We start from the raw sequence: 20,453 nt of genomic DNA, 5'->3' as shown, positions 1-20,453 counted from the left end.
CAAACTATGGTGAACTAAACTAATTTGTGTGCATTCAGGCTGCTAATAATTCGTGAAATGCGTGTTAATTACAAGTCCTAGTGTATGGTGAAGCTACATGACTAGAAAGTTCCATAAATCATTTAAAGCATAGCCTTGCTTGTGCTATATGAAAAATAAAGCACTTGATGCTTGGCCTTGATACCAATAAAGCATTCGGCTTTGCCTCGTGCTTTATTAGCATCTCAGCTGCACACCTCCTGATTTATTTTTCATATAGCACTCGCTGCTATGCTTTAACATATACATAAAATCAATAGTTGGCCAAAAAAACTGCAACGATTGATAATGATGCTATTATTATTATTAAACGATATCAACATTGACAACATCTTAATCATTTTTGCTACTGTAATACAGAAACTCATAGGAAGTGTCCCATGTTACTGTGAAGGGATTTATTTGCATAATTGTAGACACTGTCAAGGTGTCATGAAGAAACTAAACCAGGGTTTACAGTGAACACTGTTTTGTTTCTTCATGGCATCTTGACAGTGTCTACAATTATGCAAAGAAATCCCTCACAGTAACATGGGACACTTCCTGTTAGTTTCTACATTGGTTTAAAGTTTACAACTATGAGCTTGATTTTTTAACTGTTTGACCTATTGTAACACATGGCCATTTTCATCCAACAGAAGATAAACATCATGTACTTAATTTTTATTTCCTTGTGTCCTATTTGTTGCTTTTCTAGAGTAAACATGTTTATTCACAGTTACTGTATCTATGGCTTTGGCTACATATTGTGTGTGCAATAAAACAGGCTTCTTTTTCCATGGCTTTTTATAAAGCTAGTTACAGTCAGAGATAGTGGATTTAATGTAGGCATGCTTTGCACAGAGTCCTATTCATATAAACACTATATATGTAAGTGCTAGGGAATATCGTCACCACTCATTAATTATAATAAGATGGCTATTTTGTGTGACAAAAAGGTATTTAACATCAGCCTCACTACATTACTTGTGTTCAAACCCTTCTTGTGATGAATAAAAACTTATTTTCAAAAGACATGTAGACAGTTACTGTAGGGACCTATTGATTGTTCTGTTTGATTTATTATACCTGTACTTTTGAACAGTGTTGAAATATTTTGCCTATTCTGCTCAATATTTATGCCTCAGTTTAAATGTTTGTTAATAAATTTTCAAATAACAAGTGGCTGAAGCAGAGGCTATATAAATCCTTGGTTGTAAAAATGCATTTCACTGAAAAATTTGGCATTTTATTTTGTTCTATGTATTAGAGTTACAGACTGTTCTATTAGAGTATGTGAATCTTTTTTTTTTTGATATGTGTTTTGATAAGCAAGGATTTATTATATGGAACAAACATTCAGCCTATAGCACTATGCTCAATATTTTCAGGCACCTATTATGCTCATAATTATGCAAGCATAATTGATGACAGGCAGTTCCCATTACATGTGAGCCATGGCTAGTAGTAGTCTCATGTGCCAGACAGTTTGTGTGGGGGTGGCAAATAAACCATCTGGCCAATGTTGCACACTATCCATACACGCTGGAATGGAATTAGATCAGATGACAGTATTGTTTTGTGTGAAGGATGATGTAATAATCGTGTCAGTCAGTTCTGTAATGCAGACTGAGGCAAAAATTGCACTGGTAAACCCTTGGTGACGTATTTGAAACATTTTTGGAGATCTTCTTAAACAATTCTGCACATCCATAGTGAACCATGCTCCAATGTTTTAAAGAGCTCTTTACTAGAGGAACAAAGATCCTAAACCCATGGTGCTATTAAACCTTGATAAAAAATGGTCTGTAATCTTTGCCAAAGGTATAAAGTACTATGAGATAAACATGGATACTGACTGCTCTATTAAAGTATTTAGATCTGTTATAGCACTGAAATTTCTTAATTCATGCTCTTCATTTCAATGAAATTATTTTTTAATAAAGTATCTTCGGTACCTTGGTTACCACAATGGTAACTATAGCTACTGAACATTGATAGTAAAGGTATCACTACAATAGAAAGTACTAAAATAAAAGAAAGATTGTTACATGCCAATCCCTTTAACCATGTTCAAGGGAGTATCTAGTTTCCTGGATTTCCTGGGCACAAGGTCCAGCTGTCCCCATGCAAACTATTTAGTAAGAAATGCGAGTCCATCTCTGTGGACTCTTTATCACACATTTGGTTTCGAAAAGCTGTTTAAAAGTACATACATGTACCTAGCTAGCTACTATACACAGCTGTTTGTGCAGTTTATTAGACTAAGATACTACTGCACGATGAATAATATAGAAGCTACAACTAAACAATAATGGACTAACTTAGCCTCCAGCCCCAATATTGGACTTCTTTTCACTCTTCTGGCTATCTGATACAGAGCTGCTTTAGGAGTAATATACTTCATAATAACTCTAGCCTCAGCATCAACTCCTTATTCACTTTTCTATCATCTCTACTTGTACACACTGAGCTCTTTACAATACTTCATAACCAACATTGAGAGAGGCAGAGAGTTTGAGTAAACAATGATCATCCACCCAGCTCTAGTAAGACGGGTACCACAACAGACTGGAATTGGCTTTTGTCCGTCTTTTATCAGTTTGTACCATTAGTCATATAATAGAACAATTACTTCATATTCAGTACTGCTGTCCACTGAGGGTTTCACCAAATTGCAGCACATGTTGACTCTCGACCTGCATTCAAGTATTATATGTTATTATTTTATGATGGGTATTATATAGAAGTTTACTAAATTAATGGAGGAATCTTGGAAAACTCAAATATACGTGATTTTCTATGGCAATTGTGTTGGAAAGTATTACAAGATGCTAGAGGTGTGCGATTATCTAGATATATTTGATTATCAAGATATCATAAGATTTATCGAGATAAGGATGATTATTAATCTACATGATAGCAAACTTCTGTAAATTATTTGTATACCTGATGGTGTAGACATCTTCTGGGGGCTCCCACTCTCCTACCACTTGTAAAGATAAACATTTTTCACCTTTTATGGTCTTCAAATTGCAATTTGCTCACTTTACTGATTACAATATTGGCTGTTTACTAAAACAAATATTTTTTTCAGTTGTCAAGATATGTTAGACAATCGAGATAAGTTCAAAGGAAATATCGAGATGTATCTAAATTAGTCATCGCACACCTCTACAAGATGTTCCAAAAAGATAACAAACGCGTGTTTTTAGTCTGTATTAACAATCACGGGCACACCCTGGGTGGACGCCGCTATTACCAGGCTCATTACGTGGGCACCAGCAATGATTGCCCGGGTGTAACTACCCCCCTGACCATGTTGTTTTGTACAGCTAAATTTTCAATTTTCACTTCAGATGATGATCTTGCTTATCACAGAACTTTTCTATTGTAATGATCCCTACTTGCAAAACTTCTTAGCTTTCTTCATAATATATTTTATTCACAGACCCCACCCATCCACCTCACCCATCAAGACTGATCACATCAAGCAGTGTTAACCAGTCAGACAATTATGCAGTAGACAATATCGTTATCCGATGTGTTGATGATGGACCATCAGATGACAGAGCAGACAACTACTCCATTAGCAGCCACCATCAGGTTATTGATAGAAGAAGATCTAGACTTGCAACTACTAAGTGTAAGTGAAGAGTGTTTTGCACAGTACACTATAATAATAGTTTACAACAAGTACAGTGTAGGTGAATTACCAAACTTAAACCAATGATATAAATTGCATATAATGCCAAGGGCGGATACAGGGAGGTCAAGGGGACTCTTGACCCCCTCCAAAAATGTTTAATAATCAAGATCGAGATACTCTAATAGAGCAGTCACTCTAACAAAGCAGTCACAGTATTAGATCAGTGTGTAGCGCAGTGTGTCACGAATTATGTAGAGATTTTTATGTACTTTATCAGTGATAAATGCATAGTTTGTGAGGTGGGCAGCAATTGTCAGCTGGCTGTGACCTTTTTTTTGTCTCACCTTATACCAAACCGGATAATGTAGTTCCTCGGTTCATTTTTACCCCCCTTTCCATAAGTCTGGATCCACCCCTGTGTAATGTAAATTAATTAATCAGTAATCATCTGCTGCAATAGTATCTACATACAGTACATACAGCTTTGTGTGTGTGTGTATGTGTGTGTGTGTGTGTGTGTGTGTGTGTGTGTGTGTGTGTGTGTGTGTGTGTGTGTGTGTCTGTGTGTGTGTGTGTGTGTGTGTGTCTGTGTGTGTGTGTGTGTGTGTGTGTGTGTGTGTGTGTGTCTGTGTGTGTGTGTCTGTGTGTATGTGTCTGTGTGTGTGTGTCTGTGTGTGTGTGTGTGTGTGTGTGTGTGTATGTATGTGTGTGTGTGTGTGTGTGTGTGTGTCTGTGTGTCTGTGTGTCTGTGTGTGTGTGTGTCTGTGTGTGTCTGTGTGTGTCTGTGTGTGTGTGTGTCTGTGTGTCTGTGTGTGTGTGTGTGTGTGTCTGTGTGTCTGTGTGTGTGTGTGTGTGTGTGTATGTGTGTGTGTGTGTGTGTGTGTGTACAAGGAAAAATTAGAGATATTCATTTCGATTAGGGAGCACAGCCAGTAGTGAAACATGGGGGGTTGCATGCTTATGCCTGCAGATATATTAGTGTATAAATAAACCCTACTTCAGTCTATTCCATGACTGAATTTTGGATTAAATGTCCACTAGTGCATCTTCAGGTGCAGGCAGCTTCCATTGTTTCTCTGCTATTATCCATAATCTAACTTAAAATTCCTTTAAATTTCTTTCTGTTTATTTGTATCTAATCCAAAACAGCCAAGCTGTAAAAGAAGAGTGCGGCCCCCAAAAAGGCTATGGTGAAAAAAGATGTGAAATCCAAGGTGGCGGCCAAGAAATGGCTGTGATGGTAGGTTAACGGTAAAAATTTTAATAACAACAATTCAGGTGAATTTTGTGCCAAGACCAAGCGGCACCAAAATTCACCTGAATTGTTGTTATTAAAAATTTTACCATTAACCTACCATCACAGCCATTTCTTGGCCGCCACCTTGGATTTCACATCTTTTTTCACCATAGCCTTTTTGGGGGCCGCACTCTTTTTCTTTTACAGCTTGGCTGTTTTGGATTAGATTTCACTTCATTTTGTATTTGTATACAAGCTTTTTTAAAACCTATCTTTTTTTCTTTACCACAGGAAGAAGAAAAAGATGAAACAAATGTTGAATATTTCTGATTTTATCAGTAAATGTACATTTTATATATGTAATACATATATTTATTACAGAACTCTCCATGGTGATTTCTTTGTAACTGAACACTCTACAAGGTAACTTCTTCTAGCTGATCTCTCTACAGGGTGAATTGCTTGTAGCTGAACGATCTACAAGGTAACTTCTTCTAGCTGATCTCTCTACAGGGTGATTTTTGTAGCTGAACTCTCTACAAGGAAACCTCTTCTAACTGAGCTCTGTACAGGGTGAATTGTTTGTAGCTGAACTATCTACAAGGTAACTTTCTTCTAGCAGATCTCTCTACAGGATGATTTGTTTGTAGCTGAACTATCTACAAGGTAACTTCTTCTAGCTGATCTCTCTACAGGGTGATATGTTTGTAGCTGAATTCTGTATAGGTGATTTGTTTTCAGCTGAGCTCTTTACAGAATGGTTTCTTTGTAGCTGAACTCTCTACAAGGTAACTTCTTCTAGCTGATGTATCTACAGGGTGATTTGTTTGTAACTGAACTCTCTACAAGAAAACTTCTTGTAACTGATCTCTGAACAGGGTGAATTGTTTGTAGCTGAACTCTCTACAAGGTAACTTCTTCTAGCTGATGTCTCTACAAAGTCACTAGTTTGTAGCTGAACTCTCTACATGGTGGTTTGTTTGTAAATGAACTCCCTACAAGGTGACTTCTTCTAGCTGATCTCTCTACAGGAAGATTTGTTTGTAGCTGAACTCTCTATAGGTGAATTGTTTGCAACTGAACTCTCTACATGATAGTTTCTTTGTAACTGAACTCTCCACAAGGTAACTTCTTCTAGCTGATCTCTTTACAGGACGATTTGTTTGTAGCTGAACTCTCTACATGATGGTTTCTTTGTAGCTGAACTCTCTACAAGGTGATTTCTTCTATAGCTGATCTTTCTACAGGGTGATTTGTTTGTAGCTGAACTCTCTACAAGGAAACTTCTTCTAACTGATCTCTCTACAGGGAGATTTGTTTGTAGCTGAACTCTCTACAGGTGATTTGTTTGCGGCTGAATTCTCTACATGATGGTTTCTTTGTAGCTGAACTCTCCACAAGGTAACTTCTTCTAGCTGATCTCTCTACAGGGCGATTTGCTTGTAGTTGAACTCTCTACATTGTGGTTTCTTTGTAGCTGAACTCTACAAGGTGATTTTTTCTAGCTGAACTATCTCTTTCCGTAGTTGAACTCCATACAAAGTAACTTCTTCTAGCTGATCTCTTTACAGGGTGAATTGTTTGTAGCTGAACTCTCTACAGGGTGAATTGTTTGTAGCTGAACTCTCTACAGGGTGATTTGTTTGTAGCTGATCTCTATACAGGTTACTTGTTTCTAACTGATCTCTTGAATTCTCTTCAGGGTGACTGCTCTATTAGGGTGACTGCTCTATTAGAGTATCTCGATCTCGCACTTGCCACACCAAGTTGGATTTCGTATTATAACTCCGTGGCTTTAAGTTTGATTCTTCTGCACCATTGAAGAGCCTTTCTAAGATGATTACTCCATCTGTACAGCGAATTTCAAATCATTACCCCAAGCGGTTTATCTGGTAGGCGTGGCAAGTAGTCGTTTTTTATTAGCTAATCTCGATTGCGTAATTGTTACACACTGCTGGTTTTTTCGTTGCATCTTCCCTCTATTTCTTTCAAACCACACAAAAGGTTTGAGGATCAATAGTTAACCTATTCACCCACTGATTTTCAGCTTCTTTCCTTACGCGGTTTACCTGTAGGCGTGACTACATATTGGTGTTATTTTCGTGAATAATCGCTCATACCTCTTTGCCTGTTTATGGTATTCCAGCCAATGTTGGTACCGAGATGCGCCTTTATACCCCCCTTCTGTGTGCCAAATGTCAAGGCAATTGGATAAGGCGTTCGCATTTTATAGCAGTGTTTGTAAGTGTGCGAAAAGAAGAAGAAAAATAAGAAGAAAAAAACCCGAAGAAACTAAGCCAATTTTTGAAGTCGCATATCTCGGAAAAGCCTGAAGCGATTTCGCTCAAATTTGGAATGTGGAGTACTGAAGTTGGAGGGAGTGTCCACAGCAAAAATCGTCTTGTTTCATCGAGGTAGTACAGAGCTACGGAGCATTCAGCTACGTATATAACTTACTCCATTATAGAATTATATGACATTGCAAGTTATTCTGTAGGGAGTTCAGCTACAAACAGTTAATCTTATAGACAATTCAGCTACAAGCAAGTCACCCTGTAGAGAGTTCAGCTACAAATATGTTGCTGTAGAGATTCAGAACATTATAAGTCACACTGAAGAGAATTCAGCTATAAACAAGTCACCTTGTAGAGACAACAAGTCAATCTGTAGAGAATTCAGCTACAAACAAGTCACTGCATAAAGGGTTCAGCTACAAAATAGCTACCCAGCAGAGAGTTCATCTAGATCAGCTACAAACAAGTTACTTTATGCAATGTTCAGTTACAAGTAAGTCACTCTGTAGAGACTTCAGCTACAAACAAGTCACTCTATAGTGCAAACAAGTCACCGTGTAGCTGGAGAGTTCAGCAACCAATCAAAAAAAACCACTCTGTAAACAGTTCAGCTATACAAACATGTTATAACTTTATAGAGAAAGTTATAACTCTATAGAGAGATCAGCTAGAAACAATTAGTCATCCAGTAGAGAGATCAGCTACAAGTCATCACCTTATAGAGAGTTTAGTTACAAGGGAACCACCATGTAGAGAGTTCAGCTGCAAACATATCACCCTGTAGAGAGTGCAGCTATGAACAAATCACCCTGTAGAGAGTTCAGCTAGAAAAAGTCGTCCTGTAGAGAGATCAGCTAGAAGGATCACCTTGTAGAGAGTTCAACTACAAATAAATCACTCTGCAGATAGTTCAGCTACAAACAAGTCACCCTATATAGAAGAGATCAGCTAGAAGAAGTTACCTTGTACAGAGCTCAGCTACAAAGAAACCATCATATAAAGAGTTCAGCTGCAAACAGATCATCCTGTAGAAAGCTCAGCTACAAACAGATCGCCCTGTAGAGAGATCAGCTAGAATCAAGTCGCCCCATAGAGAGAGCAGCTATAAAGACACTATCCTGTAGAGAGTTCTATTACAAACAGATAACCCTATAGAGAGTTCAGCTACAAACAATTCACCCTGTAGCGAGAGCTCCTAGAAGATGTTACCTTGTAGACAGTTCAGCTACAAACAACAAACCACCCTGTAGAAAGATCAGCTAGAAGAAGTCACCTTGTAGAGAGTTATGTTACAAACAAACCACCACGTAGAGAGTTCAGCTAGAAGAAGTTACCTTGTAGAGAGTTCAGCTACAAAGAAACCATTCTGTAAACAGCTCAGCTGCAAACACATCACCTGTACAGAATTCAGCTACAATCAAATCACCCTGTAGAAAGATCAGCTAGAAGGAGTTACCTTGCAGAGAGTTCCATTACAAAGAAACCACCATGTAGAGAGTTCAGCTACAAACAAACCACCACATACAGAGTTCAGCCAGACGAAGTTACCTTGTAGAGAATTCAACTACCAAGAAACCATTCTTTAAAGAGCTCAGCTGCAAACAAATCACCTATATACAGAATTCAGCTACAAACAAATCACCCTGTAGAGAGATCAGCTAGAAGAAGTTAACAAATAAATCTCCCTGTAGAGAGATTAGCTAGAAGATGTTACCTTGTAGATAGTTCATCTACAAACAAATCACCCTGTAGAAAGATCAGCTAGAAGAAGTCACCTTGTGGAGAGTTCAGCTACACACAAACCACCATGTAGAGATTTCAGCTAGAAGAAGTTACCTTGTATTAGGGAGTTCAGCTACAAAGAAACCATCATGTAGAGAGTTCAGCTGCAAACAAATCACCTGTAGAGAGTTCAGCTACAAACAAATCTCCCTGTAGAGAGATCAGCTAGAAGAAGTTATCTTGTAGATAGTTCAGCTACAAACAAATCTCCCTGTAAAGAGATCAGCTAGAAGAAGTTTCCTTGTACAGAGTTCATCTACAAACAAATCACCCTGTAGAAAGATCAGCTAGAAGAAGTCACCTTGTGGAGAGTTCAGCTACACACAAACCACCATGTAGAGAGTTCAGCTAGAAGAAGTTACCTTGTATTAGGAAGTTCAGCTACAAAGAAACAATCATGTAGAGAGTTCAGCTGCAAACAAATCACCTGTAGAGAGTTCAGCTACAAACAAATCTCCCTGTAGAGAGATCAGCTAGAAGAAGTTATCTTGTAGATAGTTCAGCTACAAACAAATCTCCCTGTAAAGAGATCAGCTAGAAGAAGTTTCCTTGTACAGAGTTCATCTACAAACAAATCACCCTGTAGAAAGATCAGTTAGAAGAAATCACCTGTAGAGAGTTTAGTTACAACTAAACCACCATGTAGAGAGTTCAGCTATAAGCTATACCTTGTAGAGACATCAGCTAGAAGAAGTTACCTTGTAGAGAGTTCAGCTACAAAGAAACCAATCTGTAAAGAACTCAGCTGCAAACAAATCACCTGTACAAAATTCAGGTACAAACAAATAACCCTGTAGAAAGATCAGCTAGAAGAAGTTACATTGTAGAGAGTTCAGTTACAAAGAAAACACCATATAGAGAATTCAGCTACAAACAAATCACCCTGTAGAGAGATGAGCTAGAGGAAATTACCTTGTAGAGAGTTCAGCTACAAATAAACCACCATGTAGAGAGTTCAGCTGCAAAGAAATAACCCTGTAGAAATTTCAGCCACAAACAAATTATTCTGTAAAGAGTTCAGCTGCAAACAAATCACCTGTACAGAATTCAGCTACAAACAAATCTCCCTGTAGAGAGATCAGCTAGAAGAAGTTACCTTGTAGATAGTTCAGCTACAAACAAATCTCCCTGTAGAGAGATCAGCTAGAATAAGTTATCTTGTAGATAGTTCAGCTACAAACAAATCACCCTGTAGAGAGATCAGTTAGAAGATGTTACCTTGTAGATAGTTCAGCTACAAACAAATCACCCTGTAGAAAGATCAGCTAGAAGAAGTCACCTTGTAGAGAGTTCAGCTACAAAGAAACCACCATGTAGAGAGTTCAGCTAGAAGAAGTTACCTTGTAGAGAGTTCAGCTAGAAAGAAACCATTCTGTGAAGAGCTCAGCTGCAAACAAATCACCTGTACACAATTCAGCTACAAACAAATCACCCAGTAGAGAGATCAGCTAGAAGAAATTACCTTGTAGAGAGGTCAGCTACAAATAAATCACCCTATAGAGAGATCAGCTAGAAGATGTTACCTTGTAGATAGTTCAGCTACAAACAAATCACCCTGTAGAAAGATCAGCTAGAAGAAGTCACCTTGTAGAGAGTTCAGCTACAAACAAATCACCCTGTAGAGAGATCAGCTAGAAGAAATTACCTTGTAGAGAGTTCACCTACAAACAATTCACCCTGTAGAGAGAGCAGCTATAAGATGTCACCTTGTAGAGTGTTCAGTTACAAAGAAACCACCATGGAGAGTTATGTAATAAATATATGTATTATATATATAATTTGTACATTTACTGATAAAATCAGAAATATTTAAAATACATCTGCTTCATCTTTTCTTCTTCCTGTGGTAAAGAAAAAAGATAGGTTTAAAAAGTCCTAAAGATACAAATAGAAAAAGAAGTGAAATCTAATCCAAAACAGCCAAGCTGTAAAAAAAGAGTGCGGCCCTCAAAAACGCTATGGTGAAAAAACATGTGAAATCCAAGGTGGCGGCCAAGAAATGGCTGTGATGGTAGGTTAATGGTAAAAATTTTAATAACGACAATTCAGATGAATTTGGTGCCGCTTGGTCTTGACACAAAATTCACCTGAATTGTTGTTATTAAAATTTTTACCATTCACAGCTATTTCTTGGCCGCCACCTTGGATTTCACATCTTTTTTCACCATAGCCTTTTTGAGGGCCGCACTTTTTTCACAGTTTGGCTGTTTTGGATTAGATTACAAGAAGCGCCTCTACAATCAACCCATCACTATGAAAAAAATGGACAAATTCCATTACAAACAAAGGGAAGCCATCACACACCAGCTATCACAAATTGACACCTTGTGCTGTTAGCAAGAATAAATGAGACTCAAAATGCACCTGTCAGGCTAAAACAACATTCAACAGTGAGCCAGTAACCTTAGCCATTATTGAGTTATGATTGTCTGATGGTAGACAAGTAGGTAGGCAGAGCTAGTCAGTGACCGGATTTGCAAAAAGGGGTCTTTCACACACATCCAATTCTGGACCATAACTTTGTGATCAAGTAACATACCAATCTGAAATTTTCACAGTCAATTCAGCTGTATGCATGGGTGCTCACTTCTGACCAAATTGCAAGTCAATACATCTGAAGTTATGAATTGTCAAAGTTGGGAAATTGGATGTGTGTGGAAGACCCCTTTTTGCAAATCCGGTCATTTAATTTTTTAATTCTCTCTAAGAAATTACACATAAGCTAATATACAGAGTATTTGGACATGTCATTGTTATACCACAAAGTACACGTATCATGTACATAATCACATACCGTATAGCTGGTAATTTTCGAAAGGTTTTTATTTTCAGATATTTTGAAGAAGCCCTTCTCTTCAAAAATAAATTCCCACGTCCAGTTGTTTTTCGAAAATAAATTCCCACAAGTGAAAGCAACCGTCCAACTTTCGGCGATTTGTTCGTGTATTCCTCGAGTTTTAGCCCAGTATTGCTGATGATAATGGGTAAACTGCATCATTACTGTACCAATAACCAGAAAACAGGTGATCCAGAATGGGAATTGATGCCGTCTGCTCTAGAATCTATGGTGATTAGGATACTATGAGCTAGCTATGATCGAGCGTGATCGTGCCAGTGAGTTCACTCCACCCAAGACTCCCTCAGTTTTCTCTCTGGTGCACAGGAATGGGGATTATTCCATCAGTAAGTCAGTTTTCAACAAACATTCACGCATCTTCATAAATTTGTGACACGAATTTCCGTTTATTTGAAATCCATTCAGACTTCAAAATATGCACTCTTCGAAATTAAAATCTTTCGAAATTCAGATTTTGCTTCTTGTACAAAAATTTCTGTTTCGAAAATAACCCGCTATACGATAGTACTACTAGGCATTCCAGCCCAATTTTTAAATTTTGGAAAAATGGGCTTTTTATATGCTCAATAGATAGAGTATTGATTGCCGATCTCAGAAATATATAGTTTCTTGGGCTGGAATTAGCTATTTTGGCATGCACAGTGCTTAAAAAACTGAAAAAAGGTACATTCTTCTCCAGGGTTCCCCATACATTTCAAAGGGAAAAATGGCACAATCGAATCAGGAAGCCATCTAGCAATCTGGACTATCTTGAAACTGCAGTTGCTTCTAGCTGCAAGTTTGTACATGTAATGAGAGTAACTTCAGATTGTATCGGATTTCAGCGATCTTTGTATGCTTTGTGGTGAGCAAATGTTTCACCTACTGTACACTTCTCACTGCAATGGTGTATACTCATAGGCAAGTGGCTATCTCAAGTAAGTAAAAACATCAAGTTAACAACTTATAAAGGTAAACAACTACAGTGGAGGTGCCACAATGATGCAACAATACCTAAGGTGGAGTTGTGGTTTCAATTATGGCATTGTTATTCCGACTTTGAAGTGGTTTATATTTTTGAGCTGATGACACAGCCATCAGAAAATTTCTCTGGAGCTGAAAATCGCTAACCCGAGCGAAGTAACTACGCACTTTAAAGTAAGCACCAGTGACTACCTTCCACCCAACAGTACGTTTTTAAAAAAGTTTTAAAGTATTCCACATACATTGCATGGCTTGAAAAGATTACAAAACAACACAAAACTTACTTATATGTAACGCGCACGATAAAACTAAGATGTTCATGATTATCAGCGTGTGGACAAACCCCACAGCGATTTTCATCCTCATTGGAGCTCGGACGACTGAGCAATCCCAAGTTAAACACGAGTCGTTATTTTGTGCCAGGGTTCTATTGGGGAATATACGGAGAATTTTTTTATTAAAAAATCTTGGATACTGGAATGCCTAGTACAACAGTAATAATTGTATAAGAAATACCATGATATACATGCAGCATTATTTTAATCCACAGCTACCACATGGACAGACACAACAACTAGCAGTAGTGATGATCATCATTTATACACTAATTCTACTCCAGTATCAACTGATGTTTCATTCACTATTCCTGAGTCTATATCACCTCCTATTGCACCGTTATGTACTAATGGTGGAGTTGATGATTCATTGCAAGGTATGGATGTGTTTTCACAAAATTGGTTCAGGAATGATTCACCAACTTAAAATAAATTTATGTTGACATGCTCATTTGTTAATCATGCAATTAGTGTACGTAATTTGTGTTATTTACTGAATATAGCAAAATTATTATTTTCCATCTACAGCTACCACAAGCACAGACACGACAACTACTAGTGGTAGTATAAGTGATGGTCATCATTTACTCACTAATTCAACTCCAGTATCAACTGATGTGACAGAAGTATCAACCGATGTGTCAGTCAGTGTTACTGAGTCTATATCACCTCCATCATCCACTGGTAGTGGAATTGGTGATGAATCACAAGGTAATAATATTATGTGGCTCTACAGTATATGTGTATGTTTGCTGATGCATGTAAATAATATATGTCATGGCTATCTACAGCACCACTACAATTATTTTAATATTCCATATTTCAGCTCTTCACCTGTTGAGGTCAAAGTATGATGTTATAGTTCAGGAACTACCTAATGACTATGAGAAGACACTACAAGTTGTACAGGATCATTTAACTGATGATCAAATTTGTGATGTGCTCACTAGTCCCAACTACACTATTGCTAATAAAGCTATACTGAATTATCTGATGGAGAAAGTGAAATGTACAGCTAACATTGTAGAATTCTGTGATCATTTGGAAGCCATTACTTCACTGCTACCTGACTCAAGAATATTAACAAAACTTGCTTGTGAATTGAGAGGAGGTAAAGCGGTTGCTAGCAGTAACACAATTATAAATGATTGCAAAGTATATGACCAAAATCTGGAAACCATAATCATGAAAGTTTGAAAAAATAGACAAACTTATGTGCACACATGCCCTGTTTTGACATGCCCGGTCACAAAGTTGTAACTGTTCTCCAGTCAGTAATACTGCATCAACATCTATATTATGCTTAAAATGTTGCCCAAAATGCTTTCATTTTCACCTATTTTGCTGCTCAGTACTCCTGCATTATGCTCTCAGGTTAACAAAATTTCTTACACTAATCTAGTAACATTTTAATTAGTGAATGCTCTATTAAAGTATTTCACTACAAAGTGACTGTTTTATTAGGGAGAATCAATTTAAAGAGCTATGTACAATGCATTCGAGTCCTTTCCACTGACTGTCCTACTGCATTAGGGAGTATCAATCTACTTTCAAGGAATTAATTATCCACCTAATATGCTAACATGGCACTCTTAGCCTATTATGCTTTATGATCCAGGCCAACTAAGTAGTAGGCAAAAAGTTTGTTGTCTTTTACATAATTAAGTTAACAGCAGTTAATGGGTTTATAAGCAACATGAATGGACCTCTAAAAGTTCTACCTCCTTTTCTATATGTGAAGATAGGCTAAAATACTAAAGTGGCTACAATTGTGAAGACCTTTTGCTGTCAGCAAGAGTTACAGCAATCAACAATTTCTGAAAAAATCTACCACAGTAAAACTTATAAGTAGGACGGGTTTCAACAATAAAAGTAGTGAAAGAAGAATGATATTTCAACATAGCTATATGGGAAAATCCTTGATCATCTACAGGACATGTCAGTCAATGCAATCATTTTATTAATCCAGTTACTTCACGAGCAGTTGTTATAGTGCTACAAATTATTTTGTGGCTTCTAAATATTTATGCTCTTCTAAGGAAATGTTGATGTGGAAAACTAATGTCTCAGTATGGTTTGCTTGCAGGAAGAAGATTAGCATGTAATTGAAGATAAAAGGCAAAGTGCAGAAGTACACAACATTTCAACTACACTCAATGAAATACCAAACGAGATGTGGAATTTCTTGTTGCATGTGCCAATGATAATGTTTCCTGAGTGCTTGCATCTCCTTTCACTAGGCACACAGTAAAGCAGTCTTCTGCATTGTGGTTTTTTCTTGTTTAACATGAAGTATTCAACCAGAAACAGAGTTCAAATAACCTTATCCACACAAAAACAGCCAAGCTGTGAAAAAATGATGTGGCCTTAAAAAGCCTGGGTGAAAAAAGTTGTGAAATCAAAGCTGACAGCCAAGAAATGGCTGTAATGATGTTAATGCTAATAAATTTTAACAATTAACACAGCCATTATTAAAATTATTAGCATTAACATCATTGCAGCCATTTCTTGGCCACCACCTTTGATTTCACAACTTTTTTACCCAGGCTTTTTAAGGCCGCACCATTTTTTCACAGTTCGGCTGTTTTTGGTGTGGATTTCACTCCTCTTTGTACTTTCATAAGGCCTCATAACCAGTCTATAGCTGACTTTGAAGTTTGTTTTTACTCACATTTCTTTTCTATATAGATACAGTACAACAATGATTATTGAAGACAGACTTATAAATGTATTTCATTGCATGATTTAATTCAATGTTGGATAATATTATAATATTACTGTAATACTCTAATAGAGTGCATGTTTTTGAGGATTTCTAATAGAACATACATAAAATGTTCTAGAACAATCTAGTTCTTCTATCGGTAGATCTATGAAATTACAAACATTTGATTATAAGCAGATTTCAACTAGAAATTTCATTTATAAAGCAGAAATTAAGTGAGGTGACACCTTTTTAATGCCATGGTGACTGCTCATCAGAGTATCTCAATCCCACGATTTTACACTTGCTTAGTTTTTGCTTTATAACTTTGTCACTGTAACTCATTGGCGAATACAGGGGGGGGTTGCAATGGTTTCAGCTGAAACCCATCTAAAAATAGTGCACGCCCCTAATTCATCTATGACTTGTCATGTGGGTGATAAAACCACCACGAGTTATACATAGTGTATTATATTAGAATTTTTTTTGGGCGAAACTTTATACTTTTACCCTTAAAATCACCATTATGGTGGTTGTCACTTTTTTTTTGGTCTCTGACTTACTGCTAGACTGAAGTTGACTGGAATCTGAAACCCCCTCTGAAAATTTTAGATCCACCATTGTAACTCTATTGCTATTCAAACTATCAAAAGGCACTGCTACAATGATCAGCCTATCTACACACCAATTTTCAAGTTATTTCTATACTTGGTTTACCCTGTAGCCATTACAGAAGTTAGGTGTAGACAACCTCCCTTGTTTCCTGATGTTTACTATGATCCCTTAAACTCCTTAAAATTCTTAATTTTTCATTTTACTTGTATACTTCTTGTAACATTATTATGACTGGTGAATCCACACGCTCCACACCAAAAGAAAGGATGGTGCCAGAGTTCAACTTCATGTTTTCATCTGAATGCAATTTCCAGCTATCAATCACTGACTCAAGTGGCTATTACACTTCACTTTCAGCCATGTTCCACCTGTTGCATTGCACTACTAACGAAGAACACTAGGAGGAAAGAAGTACCTCTGCAATCACCCCAGTCATGATCGCTGCAAAAATATGGACAATTCGCTTGCCTCAACTATTAATTACTGACTCAAAAGTGAAGTGGCCATTATACTTTGCTGTCAGCAAAAAGAATGGAACACAAAGGAGGATAAAGGTAGGTCCATGATGCGTACATTGTATGTACTGCAGTATGCCAAAGGCACATCTTAGGATGAAGCAACATTGACAGTAATAATCAAGCCTGTAGCCTTAGCCATTATGCTTGCCTGAAGGAATCAGGAGGTTAGTCAGTAGAAATTTACATTGAATAAAAAAATAAAATTTTGGTACAATCTGTTGGAAGCATTTAGAGTCATACTGAAGGCACTTTTGGGCTTAGTTTTACCTAACCAAGGTGCCAGAATGGTTTGTGAAACTGGTTTTTAGATGTTTTTTTGGCCAGAAAAAACCCAAATCTCCATGATCCCTAATATACAGTACTACCATACTGTATGACTACCATACTGTATGATACTAATACATATGTGACTGGATTTTGGAAAAACGACCCAAATTGCACATTATAAGTTTCGACATAAATGGTTTTAAAGAATTCAAGCCGTCATAACCCCCCAAGGATAGTAAGTACGCATATAAAATTTAGAATAAAGATGTATCAATCTGTTATCTTTCAGACTAATTCCAGTATTTGTAGCTGCTTGTAGAGTTTCCCACCAAATAATCTGAGCAGTTAAATGAGTGAAGTAGTATCACGATTGCTCACAAAGGGGTGGAGGGTGGGTTGTGGCGAGGTTGGTAAAGGGTTAGACCTAAAAATGGAGGCAAACCACAATTGGAGTCCAGAGACGAGATTACAGGGTACCTTAGTGGTTGATATGTAGCAAAATCCACAGAATAAACATCTGGCCCACATTATCAGGCTGTCCAAACGTAACCCACTGATTCTTGCCAAGCCAGGTCCTTCACAAGGCCTAAAACCACCATTCGAGCTCTACACATCACCCAGAGAAGACGTCCGTTGAAACCAGCCTCAAGTATTTTGAGTGGACTGAGTGTCAAAACTACTAGTATGATAGTGTAGCTATTCACTGGTGGTGTTAGTTTGATTTTTCCTGATGTGTGATTTGGATCGGTGTTGTAAAATCTGGTTACATGTGTATGTATGAGAATTGTTGTATGCTTGGTAATAATACATGAAGGGGGTGCACATGCACTATGTGAAATTACCATGCAACAGCCGTAACATTCATGTTACTTTTATTTAACATGCAGCTACTTCATATAAAAAATCTGTGGGTAAAGAAAGAAATCCACCACAGAAGATAGTGATGAATGAAGGTAACTCTTATCGCCAATGTAGCTTAAATTATATATGTTTACCAGGCTTCGCTCAACTCAAGGCACATTATCACATGATACTACAATTGATGCCAGATAACTATGAACAGAGTGTTGGGAAGTTACAGAATTATATCAGCGATGATCAGATTTGTATGATATTGAGTAGTAGTAACTCCACTACTGCTAATAAGATAATTTTGGATTGTTTGATTGAGAGAATGAGCTGTAGAGAAGAGTTACTTGATCTATGTGGTCAAATTGAGAGTATTAGTGCATCCGAACAGTTGAATACACTTATTAAAGAAATAAGATCTGGTGAGCACATACAAAGCAGTCAGTTTAGGTTTGCTTGAAAAGTTCTTATTTTTTCTGGACCATGCTTTTTACCTCTTTATGCATTCCTAAAATAAAATCTTTCTAGTGTTGCAAAAACTAATAACAGTTGTAGAACATGCATAGTGGTAACACAGGCATGAGGGCCTTGCCCGAATGCCCCATGTTACAGCTAATTATGTAACACTTATCAGGCTGATAGCCTGTACAGGACAACCAATCACCCAAACCAATATGGGTGCAGCCACTGGATGTATTATATATATATATGCATACCTAAAATTTTTGATTATGGGTCAGCAGCTAGTACGTTCTGGTTACGTTCGGTTACGATGAACGGACGTATTCTAGAGATATCATGGAGAATTTTTTGGTTACATAAGTTTAATGTTTTAATCAGTGCTATTGAATCGTTTATGGGAAAATGATGGAGTTTACTAAAGGCCTAGATAGGTAAGCTTGCTTGTAGAGTGGTTAGTCTATGCAAAGTGGTAGCGATGGGGAGTGTCCGTATTCAAAGACATGCGGAAGCAATCAGTGAATAAGCTATAGTACTAGTTCTCACCTTAGCCCAATGTTTTTCAACTCATGGATGGTAAGGATAATAAAATGCTCTCCACTTGAGTGGTTTTCATAGCAAAGTCCAAGTCGTGCATCCTAATCACATGAGTATTAATCAATCCCCATAATTGATTTTGGCCTCAACGTCTATATAATCACTGCTCAGTTGTATCCTGGGTGGCTCCTTTGATCTGAGGTGTGAAAGTGTTACATATAATTTTAAACCAGGCATGTACTTACAGCTGGCTGAAGAGGCCAACTGTGGGCTTGCGCCTGGTTTCACGAATTTGTTTTCTAAACACCAGTGTGTTTGCATGTACATATATGTGTTTGCTTGCTTGTGTATTATTTGTTTGTCTTTCCACACCCATGTGATAAGCAAATGCTAAAAGCAGCCTGAATGTGAGAAATGAAGGCTGTCAAGTGCCAGCAAGAGTTCATGATAAAAACAACAACAAGGGAGAGTGTCTAACTGCCAATGTAGCATGTAGAAAATCACTGTATAACTTAGAGGGTAGTTATAACAAAGAGTTTACCTTATTTAGCAACTATCAACTAGGCACCGGCCGATTATGCCAGCATAATTTAAAGCATAATAGGTGACCAAAAGCATCAAGCATAATGCCAGCATAATAGGGACGATGTCTCAAAATTAATTAAATGCGCAATACGCGCGCCTGAAAAAAAGCAAATATTCGCTGCCAATAGTATTATTAGTGCATTTCATATTTAAAAACGCGTAATACAACTTATTAAACCGTTTCTTTGTTGGTTATTCACACTTTGCAGAAATAAGATCGAGATATTCTAATAGAGCAGTCACTTACTCTAATAGAGCAGTCAGGAAAGGCTGATATACTCTAATAAAACAGTCAGTTCTAGAGTATAATCTTGATTTTGAAAGCATAATTTTGAGCATAATAGGCTTAATTTTTTAGCAATGCTCAAAAGCATAATAGGTAAAATTTTGGGCATAATAGGCCGGTGCCTACTATCAACACCTATCAACAGTTATCAATCATCAATAAAAGTATTAAGTAAAGCCTTTGTTCTACCAAGTAAGGATACCCTCTACATTACACAGCCATTCTGCCTGAATGTGCCTAGTTAAACACTTCTCCCTCACTACTTTTCATTATGAACTCATCATACAGCATGGTAGTACTGTATAATTAGAGATCATGAAGAGTTGGATTTTCTTAGCCAAAATTTCACTCAAAAACCAGTTTCACAACTCCATCCTGGCAAGCCCAAAAGTGCCTTCAGTATGATTCTAAAGACTTCCAATAAATTGTTACATTTTTTAAATTTTAATTATTCAAAGAAATTTTCTACTGCCTGCCTGCCCGCCCTCCCACCCACCT

The 20,453-nt window shown here is 37.3% G+C and overlaps 1 protein-coding gene across 3 annotated transcripts in view; it reads left to right on the top strand.

The window, feature by feature from the left end:
- LOC136246655 (serine-rich adhesin for platelets-like) overlaps positions 1-20,453 on the top strand; it is a 50,966-nt gene that overhangs the window by 16,509 nt on the left and 14,004 nt on the right. For all 3 annotated transcript variants that reach the window (XM_066038186.1, XM_066038185.1, XM_066038188.1), the window contains exons 6-11: positions 3,470-3,664; positions 13,351-13,512; positions 13,664-13,846; positions 13,962-14,246; positions 18,127-18,192; positions 18,238-18,510. In XM_066038186.1, the coding sequence (XP_065894258.1) occupies positions 3,470-3,664; positions 13,351-13,512; positions 13,664-13,846; positions 13,962-14,246; positions 18,127-18,192; positions 18,238-18,510 (1,164 nt within the window). The remainder of the gene's footprint in view (positions 1-3,469; positions 3,665-13,350; positions 13,513-13,663; positions 13,847-13,961; positions 14,247-18,126; positions 18,193-18,237; positions 18,511-20,453) is intronic.

Source organism: Dysidea avara, chromosome 2 (genome assembly GCF_963678975.1).
Source record: "Dysidea avara chromosome 2, odDysAvar1.4, whole genome shotgun sequence".
NCBI lineage: Eukaryota > Metazoa > Porifera > Demospongiae > Dictyoceratida > Dysideidae > Dysidea > Dysidea avara.
The sequence above is the reverse complement of the archived record's forward strand: the minus strand, read 5'-3'. Positions and strand labels throughout refer to the sequence as shown.